General features: G+C 36.5%; 3 protein-coding genes across 3 annotated transcripts; 2 read left to right on the top strand and 1 right to left on the bottom strand.

Annotated features, from left to right (window-relative positions):
• Window positions 1-62: 62 nt before the first annotated feature.
• On the top strand, window positions 63-2,107 carry GCK72_000254 (uncharacterized protein; the record flags this gene model as incomplete). The annotated part of the gene is made up of 2 exons (XM_053722364.1): window positions 63-339; window positions 1,167-2,107. The coding sequence occupies 2 exons, from the start codon at window positions 63-65 to the stop codon at window positions 2,105-2,107; spliced, it is 1,218 nt and encodes a 405-aa protein (XP_053591009.1).
• A 1,445-nt stretch (window positions 2,108-3,552) lies between these two features.
• Window positions 3,553-20,523, bottom strand: GCK72_000253 (uncharacterized protein; the record flags this gene model as incomplete). The annotated part of the gene is made up of 13 exons (XM_053722363.1): window positions 3,553-3,672; window positions 6,600-6,679; window positions 6,731-6,820; window positions 6,881-6,945; window positions 8,048-8,236; window positions 9,493-9,630; window positions 9,914-10,015; window positions 11,491-12,074; window positions 13,991-14,258; window positions 15,333-15,454; window positions 16,405-16,576; window positions 19,684-20,312; window positions 20,458-20,523. The coding sequence occupies 13 exons, from the start codon at window positions 20,521-20,523 to the stop codon at window positions 3,553-3,555; spliced, it is 2,625 nt and encodes an 874-aa protein (XP_053591008.1).
• GCK72_000252 (uncharacterized protein) lies at window positions 17,816-27,397 on the top strand (the record flags this gene model as incomplete). The annotated part of the gene is made up of 9 exons (XM_053722362.1): window positions 17,816-17,954; window positions 18,782-18,948; window positions 19,804-20,256; window positions 20,648-20,800; window positions 21,472-21,615; window positions 21,672-21,762; window positions 22,594-23,316; window positions 25,312-25,646; window positions 27,287-27,397. The coding sequence occupies 9 exons, from the start codon at window positions 17,816-17,818 to the stop codon at window positions 27,395-27,397; spliced, it is 2,316 nt and encodes a 771-aa protein (XP_053591007.1).
• Window positions 27,398-27,578: the final 181 nt, after the last annotated feature.

Here is a 27,578-nt window from a genome sequence, read left to right as displayed (position 1 = left end):
CGCTCAAACTTGTTTTTTCTTCTTTCTATCTCAATTCATTCCATTTTTTTCCTAAATTTCAGATGTCATCCACATGGGTACTCTCTGAAACCCATGGGTTTCGTGTTTTGCAAAGGACACTTGGAATAAAGGAGCAGACGCCATCAGTTATAAAAGAAGAAGAAGAATCAGAAGGATGTGTGCTTCTGGAGACAAAGAAAGAGCATTCGGAGAGAGTTTCAGTGCCGACTGGACCGCCCAAATTGATGAAAGTGAAGCAGAAGAGACCAAGCATCAGAATGCAACGGAAAGAAGAGGAGAAGAAGGAGAAGGAACCGGCGATGTTGATATGGGAGACAGGTAAACACTATTTTTCCTATTTTCCCAAAAAATTCAGAAAATTTGCAATCTTTCAAGCTAAAAATCACTGAAAAACACCAAAAATTACCAAAGTTACGGATTTTCGAAACTTTTCGAAAATCTTGAAAACACAAAACTAGTCATAACTTGCTCCGTTTTTATTTGTGCAATCTGAAAACTAAATTTTTGAATTCAGCGTTTCAAAACGGTTCAAATGAGTATAATCATGACTAGGATTGGTGATCAATCGAAAACTGAACTCGGTGGCCTAGAACCCAAAACTAGGCCACCAAACCAAAACCAGAAGAATCAGCTAGTCGAGAGCTTTCAAAAAAGTATAATCATGATAGGGAATTGAAACAATTGTGGGTCTCACCACGAAAACTGGAATTTCTCAGGGTTACTGTAGTTTTCGTGGTGAGACCTAAATTAGTTCAAACCATGTCATGATTATATTTTTCTGGAAGCTCTCAACGATCTGAGTTTGAATGTGATATTGAAATTGCACAAAAATCGGGTCTAAATAAAAAATTTGGCAGTTTTTCAAAAAACTTTAAAACTCGCTATGAGAATAGGGCTTTTATAAAATTATGTTTACATATTCAAATTCAGCTGGTCTAGACGATTTGAACGAGTATAATCATGACTATTTTTGAAGCAGGTCGGGTCTCGCCACGAAAACTGAACTCCCCTGGGGTTACTGTAGTTGGTTACTGTAGTTTTCGCGGTGAGACCCAAATTTGTCCAAACCAAGTCATGATTATACTTTTCTGAAAGCTCTCAACAAGCTGAATCTAGATATGACAATAACTTTTTCAAATTTCCAGATCTGACGCCTCTCATCCATCAATTCTACACCAGTACCAGCACCATTCCAGCAATCAATCAGATGTTCGACTTATTCGAATCGCCACTCGGAAAAGGATGTTTCGGTGAAGTTTGGGGCGGGGTTTGTAGATTGACAGGGCGGAAATTTGCCATCAAAAAAAGTACAAAATATACACCGGTTGACTCAAAAAACTTTCTAAAAGAGGCAAGAATGTTCCAACGGATTCCAAGAAGTCCTTATATTCTAAAATATTTCAAATCATGGGTGGACACCGATCAGGTGTTCATTCAGACAGAGTTGTGTCACATGAATCTTTCAGATTATTCGAAAAATGGACCAACTGAGGAGATTGAGGTGTGGTGGGTGCTCAAAGACTTGCTCCGTGGACTCGAGCATCTCCATAGAGCGAATTTGCTTCATAACGATATAAAACCAGAGAACTGTCTCTTGAGTGAAGATGGTTTTTGGAAATTGGCAGATTTCGGGTGTAGCTCCGTGAGCTCCGAGCCAATAACCGCTGGCGATGAAGGAGATGGGCGGTATATTGCACCAGAGGTCCTTGCTACCATGACACCCACCAAAGCATCGGATGTCTTCAGTTTGGGTCTTACTGTACTTGAAATCACCACTTATTTGTATATGGTAGCGAATGGGGCGGAGCGTCAGGCGATTCTAAACGGGCAAATTCCAAATCGGTTTTTCAAAAGTGTCTCCTTGGAATTACGCGGATTGTTGGGGCTTATGAAGCACTTGGATCCGGGGGCAAGACCGAATTGTGCAGAGTGTCTAGACCATCCTACTGTAAAGAGGGTACGGTACAGATTTAAATTTTCAGGGTCCGTGAAAATTCTGGTGGACAATGTCAACGATGCGAACGATTCTACCAAGAGAAAGCTGTTCGATGGAAACAACAACAATTTGAAGAAGAGAATGATGTGATATACTTCTTATATTATTTATTGAATGTGATGATTAAATGTGATATTTATATTATATCTGCTTGACCGATTGATTTTACGACAAAGATTTTGAATATAAACATGCATGAGTTTATAATAAAATTGTTTCTTTTTGCGGTTTTTATGCTTTTCCCGGAAAATCCAGAAAAATTTGCTATCTTTTAAGATAAAAATCACTGAAAAACACCTAGAATTGAATAAGTTACGGATTTTCGAAACTATTCGAAAATCTTGAAAACACAAAAGTAGACATAACTTGCTCCGTTTTCATATGTGCAGTCTAAAACTTAAATATTTGAATTCAGCTCCTCAAGACGGTTCAAATGAGTATAATCATGCCATGGTTTGAACTAAATTGGGTCCCACCACGAAAACTACAGTAACCCTGAAGAGCGTGGCGAGACCCAAAATTGGCTTCAAACCGTATCATGATTATACTTTTTTGAAAGCTCTCGACTAGCTGGTTCTACTGGTTTTGGTTTGGTGGCCTAGTTTTGGGTTTCTAGGCCACCGAGGTCGATTTTCGTGATGGGATCTCAATCTAGTCATGATTATACTCATTTGAAGCGTCTTGAGAAGCTGAATTCAAAAATTACATTTTCAAACGGCACACGTAGCAATGGAGCAAGTTATGCCTAGTTTTTTGTTTCCCAAAAATTGAAAAAGTTACGGATTTTCGAAACTTTTCGAAAATCTTGAAAACAAAAACCATGGAGCCCATCGGTCTATCTCAACTTTAGCTTAGTTTTGTAGATCAAATATCCCTCTCCATTTTCGTAATTGACAACTTTTCAATAGCTCCACCCACTTTTGACATACACACCAGAAAAACCAAATCAAACAAAAATAGAAAAAACGATTCTCCCCGGCCGGGAATTGAACCCGGGTCTCGCATGTGACAGACGCGGATACTCACCACTATACTACCGAGAATACGAGGAAACGAGGGCGCGGAGGGCGTATAAGAAAGCGGTGGTGGGAGGGGAGACGACGAGAGGCGCTAGTGATTTCGTATGAAGAAAAGTATGATTTTGGAGGGACTAGTTTTCCGGGAGTTTGGGTTTCTAGGCCACCAATAGAATTTCGTCTTCCAGGAGGTTCTAATAAGTATAATCATGTCTGTCATCGTAGCGGGTTTGGTCTCACCACGATTACTACAGTAACCCTTGAATTTTTCATATTCCAATTATCTGTAAGTCTGTAACCGCGCTCCATTGAAAGTGCTACTATTCGAACAAAAAAGGTTCAACAGATAGGAAACTTTTCTGTTCAAAATAATAAACATCCAGAAAATAGGCAAATTCTGGGTGGAAATAGGAGGAAAGCTTTGAAAAATAAAGGAAAATTGACAATTTTCGGGGAGAATTTGTGCATGGGGAGAAGGGGGGAAAATAGACAAAAAATCGGTCAAAAATCGTTCAAAAATTAATAAAATTGAGTTTTGGCTGGTGGCCAGATTGCAGGTTCTCCGTCGGCTTGTCTCGCGTGTCCCTCTTCGTCTTTGCTCAAAAATCGATCCAAAAGAGTTCGCGATTCGTCCATATACTGGAAAATGGGGGGCGGTTTTGAGGGGGTTTTTGGGGGGAAAATTTTGGAAAATTCCTATTTTTGCTGCATTTTTCATCAATAAAGCTCCAAAATCTAATTATTGACTCGAAAAAAAGAATTTTTACCTTAAAAATCCAATTTTCACCCGAAAAATTATATTAAAAATGCGATTTTCAGCACGAAAAACAGAATTTTCAGCTCAAAATTCAATTTTCCGTTTGATTTCCAGCTCGGTCCATATACTGGAAAATGGGGACGGTTTTGAGGGGGATTTTAGGGGGATTTTCAGCAGAATTTCAGCCGAAAAAACCGAATTTTCAATCCAAAAACAAGCTTTTCAGCTCGGAAACCCAATTTTCTTCTCAGAAAATCCCCATTTTCACACCAAAAACGTTCAATTTTTATTCATTTTTTCATTATACGTGCGAAAAAGTGGGATTTTAGATTGAAAATTTAGGAAAATTCCACGTTTTCAAAGAGAAAAACAGATGATTTTTCTGAATTCAGCTCGAAAAACTGAATTTTAGCTCAAAAATACGATTTTCAATTCGAAAAACTGAATTTCAGCTCGAAAAACGGAATTTTCAGCTCGAAAAACTGAATTTTCAGCTCGAAAATACGATTTTCAATTCGAAAAACTGAATTTTAGCTCAAAAATACGATTTTCAGCTCGAAAAAACGGAATTTTCAGCTCGAAAAACTGAAATTTTCAGCTCGAAAATACGATTTTCAATTTGAAAAACTGAATTTTCAGCTCGAAAATACGATTTTCAATTCGAAAAACTGAATTTTAGCTCAAAAATACGATTTTCAATTCGAAAAACTGAATTTTAGCTCAAAAATACGATTTTCAGCTCGAAAAACGGAATTTTCAGCTCGAAAAACTGAATTTTCAGCTCGAAAATACGATTTTCAATTCGAAAAACTGAATTTTAGCTCAAAAATACGATTTTCAGCTCGAAAAACGGAATTTTCAGCTCGAAAAACTGAATTTTCAGCTCGAAAATACGATTTTCAATTCGAAAAACTGAATTTTAGCTCAAAAATACGATTTTCAATTCGAAAAACTGAATTTTAGCTCAAAAATACGATTTTCAGCTCGAAAAACGGAATTTTCAGCTCGAAAAACTGAATTTTCAGCTCGAAAATACGATTTTCAATTCGAAAAACTGAATTTTAGCTCAAAAATACGATTTTCAGCTCGAAAAAACGGAATTTTCAGCTCGAAAATACGATTTTCAATTTGAAAAACTGAATTTTCAGCTCGAAAATACGATTTTCAATTCGAAAAACTGAATTTTAGCTCAAAAATACGATTTTCAGCTCGAAAAACGGAATTTTCAGCTCGAAAAACTGAATTTTCAGCTCGAAAATACGATTTTCAATTCGAAAAACTGAATTTTAGCTCAAAATACGATTTTCAATTCGAAAACTGAATTTTAGCTCAAAAATACGATTTTCAGCTCGAAAAACGGAATTTTCAGCTCGAAAAACTGAATTTTCAGCTCGAAAATACGATTTTCAATTCGAAAAACTGAATTTTAGCTCAAAAATACGATTTTCAGCTCGAAAAACTGAATTTTCAGCTCGAAAATACGATTTTCAATTTGAAAAACTGAATTTTCAGCTCGAAAATACGATTTTCAATTCGAAAAACTGAATTTTAGCTCAAAAATACGATTTTCAGCTCGAAAACTGAATTTTCAGCTCGAAAAACTGAATTTTCAGCTCGAAAATACGATTTTCAATTCGAAAACTGAATTTTAGCTCAAAAATACGATTTTCAGCTCGAAAAAACGGAATTTTCAGCTCGAAAAACTGAATTTTCAGCTCGAAAATACGATTTTCAATTTGAAAAACTGAATTTTCAGCTCGAAAATACGATTTTCAATTCGAAAAAACTGAATTTTAGCTCAAAAAATACGATTTTCAGCTCGAAAAACTGAATTTTCAGCTCGAAAATACGATTTTCAATTCGAAAAACTGAATTTTAGCTCAAAAATACGATTTTCAATTCGAAAACTGAATTTTAGCTCAAAATACGATTTTCAGCTCGAAAAACGGAATTTTCAGCTCGAAAAACTGAATTTTCAGCTCGAAAATACGATTTTCAATTCGAAAAACTGAATTTTAGCTCAAAAATACGATTTTCAGCTCGAAAAACGGAATTTTCAGCTCGAAAAACTGAATTTTCAGCTCGAAAATACGATTTTCAATTTGAAAAAACTGAATTTTCAGCTCGAAAATACGATTTTCAATTCGAAAAACTGAATTTTAGCTCAAAAATACGATTTTCAGCTCGAAAAACTGAATTTTCAGCTCGAAAAACTGAATTTTCAGCTCGAAAATACGATTTTCAATTCGAAAAACTGAATTTTAGCTCAAAAATACGATTTTCAATTCGAAAAACTGAATTTTAGCTCAAAAATACGATTTTCAGCTCGAAAAACGGAATTTTCAGCTCGAAAAACTGAATTTTCAGCTCGAAAATACGATTTTCAATTCGAAAAACTGAATTTTAGCTCAAAAATACGATTTTCAGCTCGAAAAACGGAATTTTCAGCTCGAAAAACTGAATTTTCAGCTCGAAAATACGATTTTCAATTTGAAAAACTGAATTTTAGCTCAAAAATACGATTTTCAATTCGAAAAACTGAATTTTAGCTCAAAAATACGATTTTCAGCTCGAAAAACTGAATTTTCAGCTCGAAAAACTGAATTTTAGCTCAAAAATACGATTTTCAATTCGAAAAACTGAATTTTAGCTCAAAAATACGATTTTCAGCTCGAAATTCATTTTTCACTTAGATTTTCAGCTTCAAATACCTATTTTCGATAAAAAAGCTCATTTTCAGTGAAATTTTCAGTTGGAAATGTGGTTTTGGGATCAAAAAACCCCATTTTTCATCGTTTTTTTCACCTACCGACACATTTTTGACCATCAGGACGAATTTGGCGACGTGTGGAAGACGACGTTCTGCATTCGAAGACGGCAAATGGGCGACTGCAAAAGAAAATGTCGATTTACGGGCGTAAATCCCCACAATAAACTCACTATCCTCGATATTAATGAAGATTGGCGTATCCTCACGAAGACACATTCGGAAGCGAGACGTCTCTTTTGCCGCCCATTTTTTGTCGACTCCTAGAATTAAAATTGATGAAAATGGATTTAAAAATTGGGGAAAAAGAGGAGAAAACTGACTTCCAGAGCTCGTGACGACTCCATACATGGCGAAACGGAGACACATTGGGGGGAAGATGCAGTGTCTGAAAATAATGATAATTATTTATTAACCAGCCTGTCTTCCCCGCCTTCGGCGGTTAAGCCGGCTGCCCTCTTCTCATTTACGTGGCAACCCTTTTTCAAATGTGTCCGCATGGCCGAGTGGTCTAAAGCGGCGGTCGTGTCCAAAGCACGCCAGTTCGGTTTTGCCCGCTGGCTCAGTTTCTCTTCTCTTTCCAAAACCGTTGCGGACAGCGCCTCAGACAACGCCCAATTGTCTTTTATATATTATTTATTAATTGGGTCTGTAGCAGAGTTGTACGGAATGCGATTTTAGATTTTCCGGAATACGGAATCCGGAACCGGAATGACAAAAAAACCCGGAATTCCGGAATTTCGGAATCCGGAATTTCGGAATGATTCGATAAATTTGCAAGGCCAAATCATTTTTCCAAGTGTTTTAATGATATATAAAGTTTAAAACTACTTTTGAGGTTCAAAACCGAAAAAGAAGTAATGCAGCTGTCTTTAAAACTCAAAAAAATTTTTAAAATTTAAAATTCAGGATTCCGGAAAAAAAAAATTCAAAAAACCGGAATAGGAATGAAAATTTTCATTTTCCGGAATCCGGAATGTCAAAAAACGCGGATTCCGGACAACTATGGTCTGTAGGTGTGTCAGGGGTGGGCGGATGTTCAGCGATTTCCAGTCAAAAATAACAGCGAAAACGTGATTTATGAAAAATTTGGGCATAACTTCCGTGTCATATCGTTATTTTCGAGTGGAAATCGCTAAAAAATCACTGAAAACTCTCTGTTCTGAAAGTTTTCAGTGAGTTTTTAGCATTTTCAGTCAAAAATAACATCAAAAATTACTTTTTTCAAATGGAAAAGTTCGAATTCTAGCTTTAATCAGCCCACTTCGTAGAAAACTCAAATTTTCGACTTGAAAGGCAACATTTTTACAGTTTTTTGGATGTCTGTCTGTGTGTCGACGTGTCCCGATGTCCCAAATTCCGCGAAATTTTTGTTTTTAAGGGCAAAATCCGAGTTTAAGAGCAAAAAACCATAAAAAATGTGATATTTAAAGGAAATTTCAAAATGTCTGTGTGTCTGTCCATCCGGATGTCCATCCTCCTCTACTCACTGGCTATGAATTCGATAGAGTGAACTCGTCAACACCATATCACGACCGCCTGAATCCAAGAATCGAACTTCTGCGAATTCCTCACAATCGACGATGAGAACACGTTGCCATTCGCCGGTGAAACTTCCCTTCTCCTCGTTGACAGCGCACACAGCGAATACGTCACGTTTCTCGTTCATTATGATTTTGCTGAAAATTGATGGGTTTGGGGTAGATTTACGTCGTAAACAGAGTTGAGCGGAATGCGGTTTTTGAAATAGCGGAAGGCGGAAGCGAAAATTGTTTGGCGGAAGGCGGAAGGCGGAAAGCGGAATGGAAAAAAATGCCAAAAGGCGGAAGGCGGAACACAATGTCGCTTTCAAAAATACGATTTTGGCCTTATTTTGTAGTAAAAAACACTAAAATGGTTAAATTTGAGTTATATTGTGTTTTTTTTTTTTGAAAAACACTGATAGCTTTGCTGCAAAAAACCACAAAAATATCAGTAAATTGGAATAGGTGATCAAATTTTTCAAGCTGAGGAAAAAATCTTTAAACAGCGGAAGGCGGAAGGCGGAAAGCGGAAATAGGCAAAATTTTTTGGCGGAAGGCGGAATAAAACATTTTTCGGCGGAGAGCGGAAAGCGGAAGGCGGAATTCCGCTCAACTCTGGTCGTAAATCGACATTATTGAGGAGAGTTGAGAGAAATGCGGTTTTTGAAATGGCGGTAAGCGGGATAAAATGTCATTTTTCAGAAGACGATTTTGGCCTTATTTTGTTGTAAAAAGGTCCTAAAAATGGTCAAATTTTTAAAAAGTTTCGCTTATTTTTGGAAAAAAACTGATAAAATGAATTTTTGCCCATTTTATGCTTATTTTTACAATTTTCAGCTTATTTTTGACTATTTTTAGCACAATTCCCACGAAAAATGTAAGTTTTGACCAATAGACAAATGAAAATCGTTAATTTTTTTGAATTCCAACTCATTTTCAACTGGTTTTCGACAAATTTATGAAGATTTTGAGTGTTTTTTTTTCCTGAAAATTACAAAAAACCGCAAATTTCGTTTCGTTTCAGTAGGAAATTGTAATTTTTGGTTTGAAAAAGAGCTAAACCGTCAAAATGAGCCAAGAACTGCTCTTCCAGACGACTGAAACACAATTGTGTGGTAAACTAAAGGGTTTTATCTGAAATATGAAAATTTGGGCATAACTCCCGTGTCTTCTCGTTATTTTCGAGTGGAAATCGCTGAAAAATCATGGAAAACTGTCTTAAACCAACAAATTTTCGTGATTTTCAGCGGTTTCCAGTCAAAAATAACAGTGTAAACGTGATTTATGAAAAATTTAAGGTAGTTTGTGTTTCTAGGCCAGCGATCTCGTAAATCTACAAAGCAATACGTAAATTCACATTGATAAGGGGTAGATTTACGCCGTAAATCCACACCTACATCTCGTAAACCTACATCTCATCCCGCATCAATGGTTTCCGATTCTTCTGCATCGAGTAGTACGTATCCAATTTCTCGGCGAATCCCGTCAACTCGTCGTTACCGTATAACATCCAATCCGTCGCGTCGACCTCCGCCAATCCAGTCTCCGAACTCCACGGTACATTTTCGTCACGCGCGTTTTTTGCCCGTTCTGCAATCAGAATTTTGAATTTTTGAATAAAAAATCAAGTTGGTGGCCTAGAAAAAGACTCCGAAGACCAATTTATATGGCAAAAATTCGAATTCGAGGCAGTTTTCTGATTCAAAAACCCCCGAAAATCGCCATTTTCATAATAAAACCTTCGAGAAAATCGAATTTTGTCCGGATTTTCACCAAATTTTAAGTCAAATTGGTGGCCTAGAAAAAAGCTAGGCCATCAAATCAAAAACTCACTTGACAATTGGCCGGGCGTACCACTCGTATGGACTCTTTGTGCATCGACCCTCCACTGCCAACATGATACGTGCCTTTCCGTCTTCAGAAGGGAATCGATATCTGCAATTTTCAGAGAATTTTTCATGAAATTGGCTCGAAAATCGTCTAAAAATGGATTTTAGGCTGTTTTCTGCGACTTTTTCAGCAAAATTTCATAGTTTTCGAGAGGTTTCTGAACCAGAAACGGACGAAACCGTCTCTGAGTGTCTCAGACTCCGAAAATCGAGTTTCAGATAAAATTATATGGCAAAAATTCAAGTTTTATAGCAGTTTTCTAGCAAAAAGTGGATTCCAGACAGTTTTCTAATCCAAAAAAACCAAAAAAATCGCCAATTTTTATAATAAAACCCTCGAGAAAATTGAAACATCCAAAACCGTGTTTTTATTCACGAAAATCGTAAAAATTCTAACAAAATTCTCTTTTCTCTACGGTTTTTTTTAAGAAAGTTGGCGATTTTCCGGTTTTTGGGTCGAAAAGCTGTCTGAAAATCATCTTTTTGCTAGAGAACTGCTGTAAAACTTGAATTTACCCAAAAAAAAAATAGGTCTGAAACTCGGTTTTCAGAGGATGAGACACTCAGAGACAGTTTTCTCCGTTTCTCGCTCAGAAACCTCTCTGATGATTGGCTTTTTGAGCGATTTCAGCGTCAGAAACTCAGAAAAAATACATAACTTGAGGCAAAAAAAAAAAAAAATTTTATAGCTGTTTCGATCATTTTCAAATAAAAAGTCAGCTTTTCCTTAATTTTTGGCCAAAAATGCTGAAAAACCAGTTTTTGGCGGAGTCCGGTATATTTCCACGAAAAATGCTCAAAATCGCTGTTTTTCAATCTTTTTCGTCTTTTTGAGAGCATCAGAAACACCCAGAATCGTGTTTTATTCACGAAAATCGTAAAAATTGTAACAAAATTCCCTTTTCTCTACGGTTTTATTAAGAAAGTTGACGTTTTTCCGGTTTTTGGGTCGAAAAACCGTCTGAAACTATCTTTTTGGTCGAAAAACAGCTGAAAATGACTAATTTTCTCTAAATTTTTCAGTTTTTATGGGCTAAAACGCGTCTGAAACAGCGGAAATCGCGTTTCTCTGGATGAAATCTACGAACTTCTCAACCAACTCATCAATCGATAACATGGGAATCTGATTCAACCGTGGATTCCACTCATCCGGTTCCAACTGTGAAAAATTTGGAACTGTAAAAAATCGTTATTTTCGAGTGGAAATAACCGGAAAATCACTGAAAACCGTCTTGAACCGACGATTTTTCGTGATTTTCAGCGATTTCTAATCAAAAATAATAGTGGAAACGTGATTTATGAAAAATTTGGGCATAACTTCCGCGTCTCCTTGCTATTTTTGAGTGGAAATCACTGAAAACTCTCTGCTCTGAAAGTTTTCTGTGAGTTTTTAGCATTTTCAGTCAAAAATAACGTCAAAAATTGCTTTCTGATCATTTTCAGATAACTTTTTCAGTTTTTATTAGCTAAAACGCGTCTGAAACAGCGGAAATCGTGTTGTTCTGTATCAAATCTACGCACTTCTCTCCCAACTCATCAATCGACAACATGGGAATCTGATTCAATCGTGGATTCCACTCATCCGGTTCCATTTGTGGTGTCATAGAGTCCTTCGAGAACAACTCATTCTCCTTATCCATTCTCTCCTCCTCCTCCAAATCATCCGTCTGCTTCCAGTCGCCGGGAAGATTTCTATGAATATCCAATGGATTTTCTGGGATGAGATCCTTTTCAGCCACTTCAAATATCTCATGAAATGCAGCATCATACATATCCAAACACACAATTTCAGGTGGAGATAGATCAGTTGGAATCTCTTCTTGAGATGATTCCATATCATTCTGATCTCCAGTTTCATCCTCTTCCTCTTTCGCTGACAACGTTCCATCTTCTAATAGAACGGCACTTTCGAGCATTTGAGCAATGCAAACTGTTCGATTCGTTTCCACTATATCCGGCTCGATTCCATATAATTTACACGGAATCGGTCGAGCGTAGTCATTGAAAACGACGGTGGAAAGAACGACGTCTAGTTTCAGTTTTTGATAATTCGCGAGGATTTGAGCGAGTTTGAAGCATATCTTGGGTGTCCACACTGGTTTTGTCTGGAAAAATGAAAATTTGGGCATAACCAGGGATGTGCCTATGAAGGCGCTTTGGGCGCTGAGAAAATCAAAAGTGTGCGAAAACGCGAAAAGAGAGTGTGTGTAGAATCGAGAGACGATGTCTGGCGAGGGGGACTAGTTTCCGCTTCGGCCACGGCAAAAATGCGTTTATTGCTCACTCTTAGTTTCAAGCGACCAATCAGCGTTCGGCGAGAGACTCCGCCCCTTTCAATCAGCCAATCAGCGCGAGATTGGCCAGATCTCGTCTCTCCTTTTCACACACTCTCTCTTTTCGCATTTTCGAGCTTTTTCATCACACTTTGAAGAAATGCGAGGCGCTCAACGCCACCCAGGCACATACCTGGGCATAACTTCCGTATCCTTTCGTTATTTTCGAGTGGAAATTGCTGAAAATTCACTGAAAACTGTCCTGAATCGACAATTTTCCACGATTTTAAGCGATTTCCAGTCGAAAATAACGGTGGAAGTCCAAAAAAACTCGAATTTATGAAAAATTGGGCATAACTTTCGTATCCTTTCGCTATTTTCGAGTGGAAATCGCTGAAAATTCGATTTCTCAAGATTTTCAGCAATTTCCAGTCAAAAATAACAGTGGAAACGTGATTTATGAAGAATTTGCGGTGATTTGGGCTGCCGAACTTTTTCAGTTTGGGTTTCTAGGAACCACTCGTAAATCTACACAAAGGTCGTAAATTCACATCAGTAACTCATAATCGGAGTGGATTTACGCCGTAAACCACACCACACAGTTATGAAAAATTTGGGCATAACTTTCGTATCCTTTCGCTATTCTCGAGTGGAAATCGCTGAAAAATCACAAAAAAGTTTTCTGTGAGATTTTAGCGTTTCCAGTCAAAAATAACATCAAAAATGTTGTTTTTTCAATTAGAGAAATAAAAATGTTCGAATTATAGTTTTTTCCAGCACAGAATTCCAATTTCATGGAAAAATTCAAATTTTCGACTTGAAAATCACAATTTTCTGGCAAAACGTGAATTCCAGAATGTTTAATCGGAAAATCACTAACTTTCAACACTGAAAATCTTATCTGAAATTGATCAACAATCTACAAAACCGTTTTTTCGCTTTAAATTATGGATTTTTATCACTTTTTTCTGACATTTCGTAGAAAAATTCAAGTTTTCAAACTTGAAAAGCCCACTTTTCAGTCAGTTTTTCTGGAAATTAAAAATTTGGGCATAACTTCCGTATCCTTTCGCTATTTTCGAGTGGAAATCGCTGAAAAATCACTGAAAACTGCCCTGAACCGACAATTTTTTTGTGATTTTCAGCAAATTCCAGTCGAAAATAACGGTGGAAGCCCAGAAACCCTGAATTTATGTAAAATTTGGGCATAACTTCCGTATCATCCCGTTATTTTCGAGTGGAAATCGCTGAATAGTCACTCAAAACTGTTCTGCAAGTTTTCTGTGACTTTTCAACGGTTTTCAGTCAAAAATAACATCAAAAATCGATTTTAAAATGAGAATTTTCAAATTCCCCGCCCTCGGAGACTGCCGGATAGACACCGAACATTGAGATCTGAATAGCCTGTATAGATCTGAATAGATCAAATGATTCGTCAAAAAGTCAGAAAAAGGGACAAAAATGCATACTGTGAGGCGAGAAACGGTTTTACAGCTTGTTTTTCGAATTCTTATCGATTTCAGATAACTTTTTCAGCTTTTATGGGCTAAAACGCGTCTGAAACAGCCGGAATAATGTATTTTTGCACAAAAATCGTGATAATTCTTACAGAATTCACTATTATGAAAGTTGGCGATTTTACAGCCGAAATCGTGCTTTTCTGATACAAATTTTGTAGAAAATTCAAATTTTCGACTTGAAAATCACACTTTTTTAATTAAAAATTCAAATTTCCCGCTCCTACTCACAACTTCAATATCATCAGAAACCGCCGGATAGACACCGAACATTGAGATCTGAATAGCCTGCCACGGATAGAACATCCAATGTTCATCCATCTCGGCAAGGCACTCTTTCTTCACCCAAGCCACTGTGGCGTCGTCGATAAAAAAGATTTTAATGAGTTTTCGCTCATTTTCCGGTTCGACGATACGACAACGACGGTAGACACGCTCATCGATGGGAGCTATGGCGTAGTCGTTGACTTTGAAGGTTTTCTGTGGTTTTAGCTCGAATCTGGAAGAAAATTTGATGGTTTTTGGGGGAGAAAATGAAAATTTGGGCATAACTTCCGTGTTTTCGCGTTATTTTCGAGTGAAAATCGTTGAAAATTCACTAAAAACCGCCTTGAACTGACAATTTTCGTGATTTTCAGCGATTTCCAGTCAAAAATAACAGTGGAGTTTCAAAAAATCTGACTTTTTGAAAAATTTGGGCATAACTTCCGTGTCTTTTCGTTATTTTTGAGTGAAAATCGCTGAAAAATCACTGAAAACTGTCCTGAACCGACAATTTTCGTGATTTTCAGCGATTTCCAGTCAAAAATAACAGTGGAAACGTGATTTATGAAAGAATTTTCCGTTTTCCAGAGGAAAATAGTTGGGCAAATACTCATTTACTACCTTACTCATTTACTACCATTTACTCATTTACTACCGTTTGCTCATTTACTACTATTACTCATTTACTACTTTTTACTCATTTACTACTTTAGAGCGATATGCTGGGATTCAGTTTTCACCATTCTCTTAGGCTTAGGTTTCTTAGAAATTCGGAAAAACTGACGAAAACGGTTATTCATCGTATTTGTCAATTGTTTTCCGAATTTCTAAGAAACCTAAGCCTAAGAGAATGGTGAAAAGTGAAGTAGTAAATGAGCAGTACGGTAGTAAAAGAGTAAAAGTAGTAAATGAGCAGTACGGTAGTAAATGAGTAAATGGTAGTAAAAGAGTAATGGTAGTAAATGAGTAAGGTAGTAAATGAGTAAATGGTAGTAAAAGAGTAATGGTAGTAAATGAGTAAGGTAGTAAATGAGTAGGTAGTAAATGAGTATTTGCCAAATAGTTGTAATTTGGGACGAAATCTACAAAAAAAATCGATTTTTTTCTTATTTTTCGACCAAAAATTCAGTTATTTAATAATTTTCAGACAATTTTTCATCAAGATCAATATTGACGATTTTCAGCTTCTTTTCCTTCGTTCAGAGGAAAAATGTGTTTCATACAAATTTATTTGACAAAAATTCAATTTTTATGCGATTTTCAGCAGTTTTTCTAGTAAAAAGTGAGTTTTTCTCAATTTTCAACTCACGGTTCTCTGAAAGTCAGCGTATTATCTGTAATATGGTTCTCAAGGCGAACCCAAATGCGTGATGGCGACTCGGCACGGAGGAACTCGACGTTTGCAGTGCGGTTGAGAACGATGCGTTTGATCTGAATGAGAAATTTGGGGACTTTTTTTTAGGAAAAAATGTGAAAAATTGTCCATTTTTGGGTAAAAATATGGAATTTTCGAGAAAAATGTGCATTTTTCACTAAAAATGTCGAATTTTCAAGAAAAATAGTCATTTTCCGCTAAAAATGTCAAATTTCTGAGAAAAATGCGCATTCTTCACTCAAAAAAGTCGAATTTTCAAGAAAAACAGGCATTTTCAGCTCAAAAATGTCAAATTTTCAAGAAAAATGGACATTTTTCACTCAAAAATATCGAATATTCAAGAAAAATGGACATTTTTCACTCAAAAATATTGAATTTTCACACAAAACTGTCAAAGTTATGAGAAAAACGTGCAGTTTTCACTTAAAAATATAGAATTTTCAATAAAAATTCGCATTTTTCACTTAACAATATTGAATTTTCACTCAAATCTGTCACTTTTTCGCTAAAAAATGTGGAATTTTCGACAAAAATAGAAAAAAGTTCATTTTTTGTTCATAAATGTTAAATTTTCGAGAAAAAATAGCATTTTTCATTCAAAAATGTCAAATTCTCGTGAAAAATTCGCATTTTTCACTCAAAAATATTGAATTTTCACACAAAACTGTCAAAGTTATGAGAAAAACGTGCAGTTTTCACTTAAAAATATAGAATTTTCAATAAAAATTCGCATTTTTCACTTAACAATATTGAATTTTCACTCAAATCTGTCACTTTTTCGCTCAAAATGAGGTATTTTCGATAAAAATAGAAAAAAGTTCATTTTTTGTTTATAAATGTTAAATTTTCGAGAAAAACTAGCATTTTTCATTCAAAAATGTCAAATTCTCGTGAAAAATTCGCATTTTTCACTCAAAAATATTGAATTTTCACACAAAAATGTCAAAGTTATGAGAAAAAACGTGCAGTTTTCACTTAACAATGTCGAATTTTCTAGAATTCTCACCTTTGCGACTCCAGTTTTAACATCAATTCCATCTAGATGCATCTTTGGATCTTTTTTTACAATACTACCCGAAGCATCTTTTTTTTCGGTGTCAAGATCTGCGATCGGCTCGTCGGGACCAGGAAAAACCTCTTCTGTTAGGCGTAGGCCAACCGAAAGCATCTCGTGATGACTGAAAAAGTGAAATTATTGAAGAGAGTGTTGCGGTATTGCTCACTATAAAAAGGGGAGGGGGAAAATTTCGTAATCAGACTTTTTGGAGTGTTTTTTTGGTGTTTGAAATGATTTTTTGAGCAGAATTTGATAATTTCGAGTAATTCTACTTGAAAATTGAGAAAAATCGATAAATTTAATGAAGAAAAGCTGGAAATTTGCAAATATTTGGCGGTGAAAATTCAAAAAAATTCAAATAAAATCATCATTTTAAAGGCGCATGGCTTTCAGTGGAAGTTGGGTCTCGGAGCGATTTACAGAAGTACTGTAATTAATATTTCAGTTTTTGCAGTAGGGAAAATTAAAAATTCAATGATTTCACTAGTTGAAAATACGGAAAAAGTACTTTAAAAAATGTAAAATATGCTATATTATTTTTTAGAAACAAGAAACATTAATGAAATTAGCCAAAAAATAGCTTAATTTTAAGATTTAAAAGACTTTGACAGAGTTTAAAATTTAAAGGCGCATAACAGTATTCTGTCTCGGGTCTCGACACGATTTTGAAGGGTACGGTGGATTTTTCAAGATTCCACGATTTTTTCGATTTTATTCGAATTTTCCCCGATTTTCTGCTTTTTCCCGGTGTTTTTTCGATTTCTCTTTGTAGTTTTTCGGCGCAAACGGCGTCTTTTTGACGTATTTGCGGCGCGTTGACACTCTACCCGTTCTGTGTGTTTCGAAAATAAAGTTTTTATTCTTTTTTGGTTTTCTGGTCGAAAATTGTGTGATTTTCCAGGTTTTAATAGTTTTTTCTTGGATTTTGAATGAATTTTTGAATTCTAGACGATTTTTTATGTGATATCGATTTTTTTCCGTAAAGTTTTGAGAGAAAATCATGACGAAATTCATTTTTTCACTGGAAAAAAAAAAGATTTTTTCTCGATTTTCATCAAATTTCAGTGGTTTTTATAGATTTTTTCGCCTCTTTTATCGATTTTCAGCTGTCGGTTGCCATGACATCATCTTGAGCCCACCGGCTTCCCTTTTTTTTTTGGTTTTTTCTCTCTCTCTCCCTCTCATTTTTCAATAAAATTTTAAGATTTCTCTGTTTTGCGCACCTTCTTCCCAGAATCAATCAATAGAATGATGCGGAGTCATTATCCATGTGCACAGATAGGCTGCGGGTTGAAAGTGTGCAAAAAACTCGGGAAAACGAGCATTTGAATATGAATTTTGACTAATTTTAGGCGGAAAAATGTCGAAAATCGATGAGAAACGAGTCGTCGATGAGGATGGAGAAGTGAAATCGGACGGTGCGACGTCGTCGGATGAGAAGGCGTCAGATTCCGATGATCAGAAGAGAGTCAGAACGGATTCAGAGCGCTCGGGAAGAGGTACGCTGAAAATTCATCCAAAATTCCAGATTTTTCACCTTTTCATACTAAAAACCCGTTTTCAGACGAGAAAAAATAAGCAAAATCGCTGAAAATTTATTCAAAATTGGTATTTTGAGTTAAAAAATTACAATTTTGACTCAAAAACTCTATAATTGTTGAGATTTTCACACTTTTTCACTCCAGAAACTCATTTTTTTCCAGTTTTGGTGGAAATCTCTGAAATTCCAAACAAATTTGGTATTTTGACACAAAAAAATCCGGATTTTGACCCCTTTTCCCACCAAAAGATAATTTTCCCCCATTTTTCAGGTTTAAATAAATCGCTGAAAATTCGTCCGAAATGGGTATTTTGACCCAAAAATTCGAGATTTCTACACTTTTTTACTCCAGAAACTCGTTTTTTTTTTTCCAATTTTGGTTGAAATCGCTGAAATTTCAAACAAAATGGATATTTTCACTCAAAAATTCCATAATTTCCTCTCTTTTTCACTCCAGAAACTCGTTTTTTTTTCCAATTTTGGTTGAAATGGCTGAAATTCAAACCAAATTTGATATTTTGACACAAAAATTCCGGATTTCCTCACTTTTTCACTACAGAAACAATTGTTTTTTACAAATTTCTGTTGAAATCTCCAAAATTTCATCCAAAATGATTATTTTTACTCGAAAATTCCCGAATTTTCTCACTTTTTCACTCTAGAAGCAATTTTTTTTCCAATTTCGGTTGAAATCACTGAAAATCCCTCCAAAATTAGGTATTTTTAGTCGAAAAACTGTCATTTTGGCTCAAAAAATCCACTTTTTCATTCAAAACCCATTTTCAGACAAGAAAAAGAAGCATAAGAAGGAGAAAAAGCACAAAAAGGACAAAAAACACAAGAAAGAGAAGAAACATAAGAGAGAAAAAGAGCGTGAAGAGGAGGAGCCGCCCGTGAAAAGACGAGTCACTGAAGACGATCGAAGAGATTCGGATAGGAGACAACGCAGTCCGGTGAGTACAACAGATATTTTTATGCTGAAAAATTGAATTTTGTGGCTATTTCTGACCCGAAAAATCAATTTTTAAGGGATTTTTGGTAGAATTCAGGTCGGAAAATTGTGTTTTTCCTTGAAAAACCGAAAATTTTAGTGAAAAATTGTTGAAAGTTGACCCAATTTCAACTTTTTCTTCTAAAAATTAAGATATTCGATTATTTCGCTCATTTTTGCTCTGAAAAATGGTTTTTGTGATATTTTTGATCCGAAAAATTGAATTTTTAGTAGAATTTTTGTCGGAAAATTTGAGATTTTTCTCTCATTTTTTCAGTTAGACATGTTGCTTTTTTAACGAAAAAAAAACGAAAATTTGATCAAATGTCAACTTTTTCTTTTAAAAATATAGAAATTGTTCTCAAAAATTCAATTTTTCACTTGAAAAATGACCAGAACAGCTAAAATATTCGATTTTTTATGAAAAACAAGTAGAAAATTCGAGATTTTCTCATTCTCTCATTTAGAAATGTTATTTTTGAACGAAAAAACTAAACATTTTAGTGAAAAATTGTTGAAAACTGACCATTTTGCATATTTGTCGACCAAAAATTGTTGTTTTCCAGAGTTTTTAATGGAAAAACTCTAATATTTGCTGATTTTTAATGTTTTTGCATTTAAAAACTCACAATTTTCTCCGATTTCTAATCGAAAAGTTGAAAATTTTTTAATTTTGGGGTTTTTTGTCACCGTAAACCCCACTAAAACAGATTTTTGACCCGAAATTGCTCGAAAATTGAGTTTCTCACTTGAAAAATGACTGAAAAAGCCCAGATTTCTGAGGTTTCCACCCAAAAAACCGCCCATTTTTTTGCAGTTCGACGATCGAAGTGGGCGTGACTCTGAAAGAAGGCGGAGCCCTGTGAGACGAGCTCGATCGGAGAGTGCAGAGAGGCGAGATCGAGAGTTGAGAGAGCGTAGAGAAGCAGAGAGACGAGAGAGATCACAGGAGAGACGAGAGACGCAGAGAAGAAGAGGAGATGATACGAGGAGATACGATGGAGGCTCCAGAAGACGTCCGACGTCTCCGGATATGAGAGATGCACGGAATGTGAGAGATGATAGAAGACGTCGACGTGGGGATTCTGAAGAATTCAGTAGAAGACGTGACGATAGAAGACGTGGAGAAGATGACGTGGAGGAGAAGAAGATCGTTGAGTGGACGATGGATTCGGATTCAGATGACGAGCAGAAGAAGATTGAGGAGGCTAGGAAGCGACGGATGCAGATATTGAAGAAGATTGAGGGAGTGGAGAATAATGGGGAGAATGTACGTTTTACAGGGGGAATTTGAGCTGAAAATTTTGATTTTTGGCGGTTTTTGCGCTGAAAAATGGTATTTTTGGGTAGAAAACTGTGTTTTTGACTTGAAAATTTGTATAAAAATGGAAAAAATCAGTGAAAATGCTACCAACGACTGATTCCCCCCCCCCCCCCCCCCCCCCCCCCCAAATCGCTCTATGTTCCTCACCGCTTCGTTGATTTTCTGAAGACTGGTGATTTTATGTGAGCGAATAGAGAGAACTAATTCGGTCATTAGCGGTGCTCATCATCGGTCAATTTTCACGATATGGCTGATTGGATAATGACTACAAACTACACTTTTCTAGGGGAGAAAATTCGAGATTTTTTGGAGTTTTCAATTTCTATTTTCCTTCCAGACTCCACGCGAGGATAACAGCAGTACACCGAGAAGTGAGGCGGTCGGAAGTAAGAAAACCGACGAATCCGAGGATAGTAGCTCTGATTCAGATGACGATGACGATGATGATGAGGATAAACAGTTGGCCGAAGCGAGACAACTCATCAAATCGGTAAGAAATGGGCTAAAAATCGTTATTTTTTGCAGTTTTTATGACAAAAATCGAGTTTTTGTGATATTTTTCACCTGAAAATGCTCAAAAATTATCAATATCAATGCTTTTTGCTGTAAAGTGACTGAAATTCTAATTTTTAAGAGATTTTTTGAGCTTTTCCGCGCCAAACGCGCCCCAGATACTGAAAAGTGCTGAAACTATCAATAATCTTCGGAATACCCTCAAAAACGCGTCAAACGCGCCCCAGACAGTGAAAATTTTGCATTTTCTAGCCTCAGCTAGAAATTTCAACCAAAAACGCGCCAAACGCACCCCAGCCACCAAAAAGTGCAGAAACCCTCAAAAATCTTTGGAAATCTCTTTAAAACGCGCCGAACGCGCCCCAGTCACCCAAATTTTGGAATTTTCTCATCGTTGGCGTTTCATTTTTGAGTCTCAGCTGTAAATATCCAACCGAAACGCGCCAAACGCGCTCCAGATACCACGAAATTTTGAAAATTCTCGAAAACCGCGCCAAACGCGCCCCAGCCACTTCTGAATTTTCTCTTATTCGTGTTAAATGCGATTTCTCAGCATTTTCATCGAAATAATCTTTTTTTCTGCTTTTTTCTAGCTTTTTCGCGCCAAACGCGCCCCAGCCATCCCATTTTCAGTCAATTTAATTTCAGACGCGATTCGGAAGCGAAGCCCCCAGCGGAACATCGACACCAGCAAGTTTCCAAAGTGACGCCGACACTCCGACTGACTTTTTTTCGGGTCTCCGTGATAAAATGGTCCATATGGACGGTGCGAATGAGGATACTGTAGATGAAGTGTTGAAAGAGAGAAAGAAGAAGAGAAAAGAGAGGATTGGCACACGAAATTGAAGGAAATCGAAGAGGAAAAGAAGAAGAAGGAGGAGGCAGAGCAGGAGGCGGAGCTTAAGGTTTGTCTGAAATCAAATTTAAACGAGAAAAACGGTATTTTCACCTGAAAAAAATGCGGTTTTTTTGCTGAAAATTGCAAAAATTTCTGGTGAAAATCATCAAAAAGTCTATAATTTTGATCAGAAACACGAATTTTTGAATTTTTTGTATTTTTCCTTCTGAAAATCAACCGAAATCCCATTTTTCTTTTATGAAAAACTCTGATTTTGCATTAAAAAAGCATTAAAATCTAATCTTTCACCCGAAAAAGGAAGTTTTTTCTGAAATTTTTTGCTGAAAATTGCAATTTTTTCCAATGAAAATCATCAAAAAGTTGATAAAAAACTTTTTTTTTTAATTGAAAAATCTGAATTTTTTGTATTTTTCCTTCAGAAAATCAACTAAACTCCCCTTTTTTAGATGAAGAAGTCGAATTTTCACTCAAATGTTTCAAATTTGTGTTAGAAAATTGAAAAAGAAACGGATTTAGAACACATTCAGCCGAAAAAATGCGGTTTTTGCTGAAATTTTGCTAAAAATTTCAATATTTTCAGGTGGAAATCATCAAAAAGTCGATTATTTCGATGAAAAAACCTTTTTTTCTTAATCAGAAACTTGAAAGATACGAATTTTTGTATTTTTCTTTCAATAAATCGACCGAAATTCCATTTTTTTAGATGAAAAACTCGAATTTTCACTCAAATAAACATTAAAAATCTATGTTTTCACCCGAAAAACGAGGTTTTTGCTGAAATTTTACTTTTTTTTGTTGGTTTTTTTCGTTGCTTGAAAAAATACGCGTTTTTCGACATTTGCAGCCAATTTTTTTTTGAATTTTTTCGTTGAAACTCGCCGAAAATCATATAAAAACATGGAATTTTCCAGAAAAAAGAGGCGGAGCTAGCAGCAAAAAGCTGAAAAAAGAAGATGACGACGGTTTCGATATGTTCGCCGACAACGAGGAGCTTCCCCAGGATATCACAACGATCGACGGTCATTCTGGAGCAGTTCACGAGACGTTGAAAGATAATTGGGATGACGTCGAAGGGTATTATCGTGTCAGAATTGGGGAACTTTTGGATACCCGTTATCGAGTCGTCGGGTTCACAGGAGCCGGTGTGTTCGGAAACGTTTGTCGATGTAATGATCAAACGAAGGGGAATACGGTAGCTGTGAAGATTATCAGGAATAACGAAGTGATGTATAAGACGGGATTGAGGGAATTGGAAGTGCTCCGGAAGTTGAATGAAGCGGATAAAGAGGATAAATATCACTGTTTGCGACTGTTCCGAACGTTTAAACATCATAATCATCTCTGTTTGGTATTCGAGAATCTTAGTATGAACTTGAGAGAACTCTTGAAAAAATACGGACAGAAAGATGGTCTCCATCTCAAAGCCGTTCGTTCTTATGCTCAACAACTCCTCCTGGCTCTACGGCTCCTTAAAAAACTGGAATTCGTGCATGCTGACATCAAACCGGATAATATTTTGGTGAACGAGTCGAAGTTGACACTCAAATTGTGTGATTTCGGATCGGCTGGACGGGTTAATGAGCAGGAATTGGCGCCCTACTTGGTGTCGAGATTCTATAGAGCACCGGAGATTAGTGAGTGGTTTTTTGGTGGAAAATGAGATTTTTAGGTGAAAAAATGAGTTTTTAAAAGGTTTTTGAACTGAAAGTTAAGTTTTTCGGGGTTTCGAACGGAAATTTCAAGGTTTTTTTCATGATTTTCGAGCTGAAAAACGAGGAATATGGGGAAATTTATGAAAAATTGAGCAAAAATGAGAGTTTCAGCAAGAAAATCAAGTGGAAAATCGAAAGCTGAAAATTTTGTTTTTTTGAGATTTTTGGACTGAAAATCGACATTTTAAGCAAAAACTAGTTTATTTTTTCAGCTTTTAGTCAGAAATTCGATAGAAATAGCTAGAAAATTTCGGATTTTATCAGAATTTGAATGGAAAAATCACTTTTTTGACTGAAAATGCAGATTTTTGCGCATTTTTTGAGAATATGGTTTATTCAGTTTTTCACCAAAAAATTCAAGATTTTCAGCTCTTTTTTCAGGCTAAAATAAAGATTTTCAAGCTGAAATTCTAGATTTCCAGCTCCCATCACTCCCCCTAATCTAGATGATTTCAGTGCTCCGTGTGGAGCAAAAAACCTATTTTTCATCGAAAAATGAAGTTTTCCAGCTGAAAATTACAGTTTTAGAGCAGTTTTCGTTAAAAAATTTTTTGAAAAGTTTCAATTCCAATGAAAACCCATGAAATCCCCGCAAAAACTCTATTTTTTCGTTAAAAATCATGATTTTCAATATAAAAATGTCAGTTTAGAGCTTAAAAATGTCGATTTTCTGCTCAAAAAACAAAGAAAAACTTGAAATTTCCATTTAGGAACCCCGAAAAACTAGATTTTCAGCTCAGAAACCTTTTAAAAAACCATAGTTGTCGAGTCAGCGAAATCAGGGCCCGGCCCGAAGGCCCGGACAAATTGGCGCGAAAGTCAAATTTTTTGAATTTTTTTGAATTTTTTCGTGAAAAAGTCAAATTTCCGACTATCAGTCAGAATTAGAAGAAATTCTGAAAAATAGTCAAAAATGGTCACATTTCCGATGAAAAATTGAAAAAATTGGAAAAAAAAAATTTGGAAAAAAAAATTGTCATTTTTTGAAGCCGGGCCTTCGGGCCGGGCCGGGCCTTGAAAATTCACAGGGTCTCGGGAATGAGTAGTGAAAATAAACGCGCTCCGCTGAAATCAGCTGAAATTTTAGCGCGAAATTCAAAATAATTTTTATATTTAAACATTTTATCTATTTTTTCAATAGAATTAATCTCGAAAAGACGCGCGACGGTCGAAAAACTGACCGAAAATGCGGGAAAAACAGACATAAATCGGCTCAAAAAGTGGTCGATTAAGCTGCGTATCAAAGTGCCACAGTGAAACAGCGAATTGAAAAAATTAAAATTTGAATTTACCGCCAATGTCTAGTGGAGCGCATACGATTTCACTACTCACACCTAGACCCTGTGAAAATTTTCTACTGGCCCGGGCCGGCCCGGGCCTTCGGGCCTTGCCGGGCCTTGACAACTATGTTAAAAAACACAATTTTTCGATCGAAATTTAGTAAAAATGCGATTTTGGCCATTTCGATCGAAAAATTGCGTTTTTAAAAGATTTTTGAGTTGAAAATCGAAATTTTTAGGCAAAAACTAGTTTTTATCAGCTTTTGGCCAGAAAAACGATGAAAATTGATAGAACTTTTTTTGTTGAGTTTTTCAGCCAAAACTTCCAGATTTTCAGCTCCCACACCCCCTAATCAGTGCTCGGTGTCCTCCAACACCGAGGTTTTTATCGAAAAAGAAGTTTTTTAGCTGAAAATTACTTTTTTTAAACAAGTTTTCGTAAAAAGCCCATGAAATTCCAGCAAAAACTGTATTTTTGATGGGGAAAAACTCAATTTTAAGCACTCAAAATTTAGTTTTTCCAAGCTAAGCTTGACGATTTTCAGCTCCCAGGTGCGATTTCTAGTGAAAAACTCAATTTTTCATAATTTTCAACATAGAAATGTCAATTTTAAAGCTTAAAAATGGCATTTTTCAGTGCTGGGCGTTCGTCACGACTACGCAATCGATCTGTGGTCAGTGGCAGTGACTCTGTATGAAGTTTACACAGGAAAGATCATGTTCCCAGGAAGATCGAATAATCACATGCTGAAATTATTCACAGATGTGAAGGGAAAGTATCCGAATAAATTGGTCAGAAAATCGCAATTCAAGGACACTCATTTCGATGTGAACTGTAATTTGTTGTATCACGAAGTGGACAAAGTGACGGAGAGAAATAAGATTACGGTATTGGCGAATTTGAAACCGACGAGAGATTTGGAGACTGAGTTGATTGCTGGACAACGATTGGGAAGGGAGCAAATGGAACAGGTAACAGGAATCGAAGAGCCAGAATTGACCAAAAAACTCAAACATCCTGAGAAAATCGCTGAAAAACCAATTTTTCAGTCCGCAAAATGTGGTTTTTTCTAGTTTTCAGTGCCAAAATGTTCGAAAAACTTGAAAATTCCTGGAAAAAAACACCCGAAATCCAGAATTTTCAGTCCGAAAAACGCTGAAAATGAGAGCATGGCCGAACTTTTTGTATGTTGGGTTTCTAGGCCACCGGTCTCAAAGCGGAAAATCCTCAAAAAATCGCCGAAAAAATCGAATTTTCAGACCGAAAACAGCACTTTTTCGGGCTTAAAGTGTGTTTTTTCCAAGCTTCACTGAAAAATCCTGAAAAAACACCCTAAAACCCTATTTTTCAGACCGAAAAATGCTGAAAATGTGATCATGACCGATTTTTTTTTATTTTGGGACTCTAGGCCATGAAAAAAAGGTCGGCCATGACAACATTTTCAGCATTTTTCGGACTGAAAATTTCAGTGAAAAATCGCTTTTTTTTTGGGATTTTTATGTTTTTTTCTACAAATGTTGTGTTTCTGATTCTGAATTTTTTTCTTCGGTTCAAAACCCGCTGAAAACTAGCGATGGTTGACACGGTGGCCTAGAATTCCCACATATCGGCCATGAAGAATTGGCACATTTGACGCTGTTTTTCATCGTTTTCTTCCAATTTTTTTGGGAGAAAATGTGCATACCAGAGTTGCGCGGAATTCCGACTTCCGACTTCCGGGCTGTTTTTCACTTCCGACTTCCGTTTTCGGATGTTTACTTCCGACTTCCGTCATTCCATAATTGTGGGATTTCGGAAAAGTACATCTCGCAGAAATAGAAGGAAAAATGGTCTAAAAGGACAGAAAATAGGCTTTTCTTCAGCCAAAAACTAATTTTTCACTGATTTTCGCGGATTTTATGAACTTTTTCTAGCAGTTTTTGAATCTTTGCGAAAAAATCTAATACCGACTTCCGACTTCCGGGCGTTTTTTCACTTCCGACTTCCGGCTTCCGACTTCCGTTTTCAAAATTTTGCTTCCGACTTCCGACTTCCGTTTTAGAAAAAATCACTTCCGCGCAACTCTGGTGCATACAGAAACGGAACATTTCTTGTAAAAACATGAAAATTCATCGAAAAAATCTCCAAAAAACGAATTTTCTAATCGAAAAATGCTGAAAATGTGATCATGGCCGAAGATTTTCAGTCTGGGTTTCTAGGCCACCGGTCTCACTCTTCCCCCATCGCTAAACAGACGGTGGAAGAACTTTTGAGATCGGTGGCCTAGAAACCCAAACAGAAAATCTTCGGCCATGACCACATTTTCAGCACTTTTCGGACCGAAAAAATCGCTTTTTTCAGCGATTTTTGTGGGTTTTTTGAGAGTTTTTGGTCAGTTCTGGTGGTCCCTTCCCCCCGTACCGCTCTATGTTCCTCACCGCTTCGTTAATTTTCTGAAGACGGGTGATTTTATGTGAGCGAATAGAGAGAACTAATTCGGTCATTAGCGGTGCTCATCATCGGTCAATTTTCACGATATGGCTGATTGGATAATGACTACAAACTACACTTTTTGGAGGGAAAATCTCAAAAAAGTTCGGTTTTTCTCCCCAAAACCCGATTTTTTTTGCAGGTACAAGCGTTCCGAAGTCTTCTCGACGGTATGCTCGTATTGGATGCGAGCAAACGAATCACGTGCAACGAGGCGCTCAAACACCCGTTCTTCACGATGCCTATCAAATAATTTCACTTTTTTTTCCCGATCTCCCCTCCCCGATTTCCCCGATTTTTTCTCCCATTTCCCACCTATTATTCTATTATTTTACCCCCTAAAATCACCATTTTCGGTTGTTCATTTATTTAAAGGTTTTGTCAAAAAAGGAAATCCCTTGAAAACGCGCCGAAAGCACCCCAGTCGCTCAATT

Source organism: Caenorhabditis remanei, chromosome I, assembly GCF_010183535.1.
Source record: "Caenorhabditis remanei strain PX506 chromosome I, whole genome shotgun sequence".
NCBI lineage: Eukaryota > Metazoa > Nematoda > Chromadorea > Rhabditida > Rhabditidae > Caenorhabditis > Caenorhabditis remanei.
Note: the sequence above shows the minus strand (reverse complement) of the source record. Positions and strands in the feature narration are given on the sequence as shown.